The sequence below is a fragment of the Echinops telfairi genome, unplaced genomic scaffold (genome assembly GCF_000313985.2).
Source record: "Echinops telfairi isolate 266 unplaced genomic scaffold, ASM31398v2 ScPeMD7_5868;HRSCAF=6743_0, whole genome shotgun sequence".
NCBI classification, from domain to species: domain Eukaryota; kingdom Metazoa; phylum Chordata; class Mammalia; order Afrosoricida; family Tenrecidae; genus Echinops; species Echinops telfairi.
In genome coordinates this window covers 18947228-18953282 of record NW_022109767.1, presented here as the reverse complement: position 1 = coordinate 18953282, position 6055 = coordinate 18947228, and the positions used below count along the sequence as shown (strand labels likewise).

At 38.9% G+C, this 6055-nt stretch overlaps 1 protein-coding gene across 1 annotated transcript in view; it reads left to right on the top strand.

The window, feature by feature from the left end:
- The first annotated feature begins 1335 nt into the window (after positions 1–1335).
- The window catches only part of GLRB (glycine receptor beta), a 91839-nt gene continuing 87119 nt past the window's right edge, over positions 1336–6055 (top strand). The window contains exon 1 of the mRNA XM_004708729.2: positions 1336–1476. Within this exon, the coding sequence (XP_004708786.1) occupies positions 1355–1476 (122 nt within the window). The 5' untranslated portion in view covers positions 1336–1354. The remainder of the gene's footprint in view (positions 1477–6055) is intronic.

Genomic DNA, 6055 nt, shown 5'->3' with positions numbered 1-6055 from the left:
GGGGATGCGGAGGGCTGCGGTCCTTTTGAAAAGCCGGGGATGAAGACAGAGCGGAGCCTCGGATGTCTTGCCTCGGGCCAACCTTCAGGACGACCCCCTGTGTCCTTGGGGAAGGAGGTGGAGGCGGGAGAAATCCCCCCTTGGACAGAGGGGTGTGCACACAAGTGCCTGCACACGGTGGGGGAGGGGAGCGTGCAAGGGTGTAAGGGAGACCCTCCTACTATTGCTTGGGGTGCACTGCGTCCATTTCCTCGGTGCCTCAGCACCCACCACCCCACCCCAACTTTTACATTGAAGAGCTAAGGAAGGAGCCCTTCTTTCTGACCTGCCTTCCGTGAAGGAAAGCTAAGAAGGAAAAAGAAATCCCAGGAAAACGACACCGGAGATGCAAATTAATAAAGAAGGGTTAAGTGGGAATTAAGTTCGTATTGAGGAATATGACAGATGACTTGTCCTGCCAAAAACAACGGGGGAGAAACAATTCATAGGTTAGCGATGAGGGATTCAGAAGTGGTTTAACTATCCCTTGGGTAGTAGACACATAAAGTTCTTCTTTTATTTTTTTTAACTGATGGTTTTGTTCTTTTGACGCAGGAGATTGTGGCAAGAATATAATTCTCCTTTGAGCATGGGAGATGTTATTAAAATGGGGCTAAGAAGATTATTTCAGAGTACGGCCAAGCTTGCTGATTATTTCACATACTGTTACCTTGGGTTTCTGGAGTAATCTTTTTGATGATAAATGCTCACACCACATAAATAGGGATACTAAAAAGCTAACAAATTACTCTTCACCCCCTTTGAGCAAAAGATAGCTTGCAAATTTAATATGTGCAATTAAAAACATGATGAATTTCATGTTTCACTACTTGAACATGTTTTTCCCTTAAAATAATTTTATTGCATTAGAAAAATATGCATGCAAAACTTAAACCGTAGAGAATTGGAAATAAAGAAAACAAAAATATTCAAATGTGCTAGCCAGAGATAACCATTTGTAAGCTAATTTAAACATCCTTCTAGGCAGGTGGGCTGACTGCAGTCCTATGTCAGTCGGCAGTTTTATATATTTGAAATGCTGTCTAGTTACCTTTCATACTCATTTGGATCTTAATTTTTATGAAGCACTGTTTAAACTAACTTTCATTTCTAATCTATCATAGGCAAAAAAAACCCCAACACCTTACGTTGTTGAAATGTCACCATGTAGTGTTGACAATGAAGATTTGATACACTGGTTCTTCCCTGATGGGTTGTAGTGATCATACTTCTTAAAGGAATAATCATATAATTATCAATTGTCTCATGGATGTAATTATTTTTTCTCTGTTGTAGATCCATTTAATTGATCAAGATGAAGTTCATCTTGGCGATGGTCTTTTTCATTTTGCTTTCCTGGTGGGTTGAAGAAGCCTGTTCTAAAGAGAAGTCTTCAAAGAAAGGGAAGGGGACAAAGAAGCGCTACCTGTGCCCATCGTACGTTCTTTGTGTCTTATACTCCTATATCGGGCAAGAGATTTTTGCATTTTAATCAATAAAGTAAGGTCCTTTTTACGGAATAGAGCAGTAAGACTTTTCATAATCAATAAAGTAAGGTCCTTTTTACGGAATAGAGCAGTAAGACTTTTCATAATCAATAAAGTAAGGTGCTTTTTACGGAATAGAGCAGTAAGACTTTTCATATTCAAATAAGCTCCATCTGTTTTGTAAGTAGGAAAGCACAGGATGAAGGATAGTGCAGAATCAGATAGTTCCTAGTTTTAAAGGTAAAGTTTTATAAAGCTTTGTAAAGTTTTGTTCATAGTGTGGGCTAAAGTGATTTTTACCATTCATTTGTAAATATGAAAACGAAGTTACTGTTTTTGTTTATTATAAGTGTGCAACTTTATTTGGATAGTGAGATTCCATGGTTTGAGTAAATCCTGACAGTTCAAAGAATTGACCTTCAGCAACTGAGCACTGAAAATAAGAATCCCTAAAAGGTAAGATAGGCATACCATGACCTAGATTTAATTAGCTGATATTAATGCATGTCAAAAGATAATTCATATCGTGGATCAAATTTCCATATATATGAGAATAGATATATGGAAAAATATATACATATATATATTGTCAAAGGGTTTGTTGTGGGAAATTCTAAAGTCTCATTTTCCCACATCACACCAAAAATGAAAACAAAAAGCAAATAAGAAAAAATGTTTTGTTACTGGATGCTTTATATTTTATAGGAAAGTTTGATATTACTGGTAAATGATGTCATAAATAATATCCTATAAGTAGAGCAATTGTCCAGTATGTCAATAATAACTTTCACAAAATACAAGGGGCTTTTGGCTAGTAATGCAACGTGTGCAGTGACGGTGGAATAAAAGTTAAGTTGCTACTATACAACATTTTGTTACTAAAACTTACATAAACGTCATATTGGCAATGAATGTGATATTATTCCAAATATCACCATAATTTGAATGTAGGTTACCCTACTTGTAAAGCTGTCTTGAGAAGTCTATCTTGTAAAGAAAGTTCATTTTGGAATTGGAATTTTGGATTGGGTATTTGTATGAAAATATGAAGCTGCACCTTGATACATATAAAGTCCAGCATTAAATGAAACTCAGTGGTAAAGGATAGCTCCTGATGTCCAGCTTGAATGATCTTACATCTCCCTGTGTTTCACAATCCAAGGTCAAAGTCAAATTTCGGAGTGCTTGTGGTGCTTTCCCTGCATGATATTCATGCGGCCTTGTTGGCCGTCGTCCCATTAGGGACAACCACCATCTGCACGTTCCACTAACCGGCAATGTTACAGCTTTTGTGTTCTAACTTGGAGAGCTGCACTGTTAGTAACACAGACATTGTGAAGACCTAACTCTTCCCTAGAAAACAGACACATTTTCATGTTTTAACTATAGCCAGTATATAGATTGTATAATTATGGTACTTATTCTATCTGAGAAAATCAAGCCAGCTCCAGGCAGCCAGGTTCACTACATAAGGATGCCCAGAGTGCTCGTGCGCTTCTTCTTTTCCTCCTCAACTTTCATGAATTAAAGTATTCTGAAAATGAGAACAGCAAATCTGATAACTACACTATATTACAGAAGCGTCTTTTCAAGAACTCTTCTGTCCTTTTACAACGAGCCCGGGTGGCACAGTGATTACACATTGGGCTGTCATCCACAAGGTCGGAAGTTCAAAACTGCTAAGTGGGGGGAAAGGATGAGGCTTTCTACTCCCATACAAGCTTAGAAACCCACAGGGGCAGTTCTACCCTGGCCTAAAAGATTGCCATGACTCAGATCAACTTGATGGCAGTGAGTGTGGTTTTTTAGGGGATTTTCTATCACTTTTTACAACATTCTAAGATTGCCCTATATACAAACTATTTCTGACATACAGTCAATACATGAAACAGAACATAGTGAATATGTAAGACACTTGCAATATCTATAGTTACCTAAGACTATTTTTAGTGAAATTTGATAGATAACAAATGAAACAATAAAGTTCTCTTGGTGACTAAGAAAATCTTGATGACAGAAATAAATATATTGCTTAACAATATATAGCATTTTAGATACGCTGAGTAGTTCATTACAATTTTATTAATAAAATTGTCTATGAAAGTTTATCAATTTTATTTTTATATTTATGTATGTGACCCAAACTTACACAATTCTCTTTTTTCAAAATATTAATATTTTTCCATAATCCATTTCAAAACCTTTTCTTTCTATGTGAGCCCATGGTATCAGCTCCTCATTTTTTCCATCACTTCCTCTCCCTTTCTCCCTCATGAACCCCTGATAATTTATAAATTATTATTATTTTTTTCATATCTTACACTGTCTGCTACCTCATTTCACCCACGTTTCTGTTGCTTGTCCCCATTGGGGGGAGGGGAGAATAGCTATACATAGATCATTGTGATTGATTCCCCCTTTTTCCCCACACCTCTCCCTATCCTCATGGTATCACTACTCCCATTATTGTTCCTCAGGGGTTATCTGTCCTGGATTCACAATCTATACATACATCAATTGTGTAGAGCACACCTGCACATTCGCTACCCTCATCATTCTCAAAACATTTGCTCTCCATGTAAGCCCCTGGCATCAGCTCCCCACTTTTTCCCCACCCTCCCTACTCCACTCTCCCTCATGAACCCTTGATAATTTATAAATTATTACTTTGTCACATCTTACACAGTCCAATGTCTCCCCTCACCCACTCCTCTGTTGTCCGTCCCCCAGGGAGGAGGTTATATATAGATCCCTGCAATCAATTCCCACTTTCTACCCCACCTTCCCTCTACCTTCCAGGTATCGCCACTGTCACCACTGGTCGTGAAGGGATCATCTGTTCTTAATTCCCTGGGTTTCCAGTTGCTATCTGTACCAGTGTACATCCTCTGGTCTAGCCAAATTTGTAAGGTAGAATTGGGATCATGATAGTGGGCGTGGTTGGGAGGGGAGGGAACATTTAGGAACTAGAGGAAAATTGTATGTTTCATCTTTGCTGTACTGCACCTTGACTGGCTCATCTCCTCCCCGGAAAGTTGTATATTTTGTCAGTGCTATACTGCACCCTGACTGGCTTGTCTCTTCCTTGTGACCCTTCTGTGAGGGGATGCTCAATTGTCTACAGATGGCCTTAGGGTCTACACTCCATCCAACCCCTTCATTCACATAGATATGATTGTTTGTTCTGGGTCTCCTGATGCTTGATACCTGATCAATATTAATATTTTCAATGATGATGTTGCTAAAAATCTAGATTTTATTTCTAATTTTATTTTCACAAGTAATATGAACAAATCTGTATATATTATAAATATTAATAAAATCAGAAATTGAGTAATAATTTTTATGATCATCACTGAGTTATGAACTAAGTTTATCCATATCTGATATTGGACCCTTGTATCAGTTTTTCTTGGGATAATACACAGTAATGTACTGTTATCATATGTACCATGAACAAATATGCAAATTATTTGCATCCTAGAAAATAACCCAGGTGGTTTATCTTTTTGATTATTATTATTAAATACTTTTATTGGGGGCTCTTACATCTCTTATCACAATCCATACAGTCATCCAGTGTGTCAAGCACATTTGCACATATGCCACCATCATCATTTTCAAAGCATGCTCTTCCCACTTGAGACCCTGATATCAGCTCTCCATTTCTTCCTCCTCCTTCCCCGCCTGCCCACAAAACCTTGATAAGTTATAGATTATTGTTTTCATATCTTACACCATCCTCCGTCGCCCCTCACCGACTTTTCCGTTGTTCTTCCCCCTGAGAGGGGGTTATAGGTTGATTCTTGTGATTGACTCCCCCTTTCTCCCCCCAGCCTCCTCTAATCCTCCTGGTATCTCTACTCTCATTCTTGGCCCTGTGGGGTTTATCTATTCCTTGTGTTGTGGGCTCTTATCTGCAGCAGTGTGCATATTCTGGTCTAATCCAACTTGTAAGGTAGAATCAAGGTCATGATAGTGGGGGGAAGGAAGCATCAACGAACTAGAGGAAAGCTGTATTTTTCAACAGTGATATACTGCACCCTGACTGGCTCATTTCTTCCCTGTGGCCCCTCTGTAGGGGGATGTCTTATTGTCTACAGATGGGCATTGGGTCTCCACTCCATGCCTCCACCACCCCATTAACCTTGGGTATGATTTTAGATGCCTGGTACCTGATACCTTTGACACCGCATGATCACACAGGCTGGTGTGCTTCTTCCATGTGGGCTTTGTTCCTTCTCAGCTAGATGGCCACTTGTTTATCTTCAAAGCCTTTAAGACCCCAGATGCTATATCTTTCAGTAGCTGGGCACGATCAGCTTTATTTACCACATTTGCTTATGCCCCCATTTTGTCTTCAGCGATCGTGTTGGGTAGGTGAGCATCAGAGAATGCCAGATTATTAGAATAAAGTGTTCTTGTGTTGAGGGACATACTTAAGTTGAGGCCCAATGTCCATCATCTGCAACCTTAATTCTTAACCTATAGATATGAGTACATAGTTCTATTCCCCTCTTGTTATATAT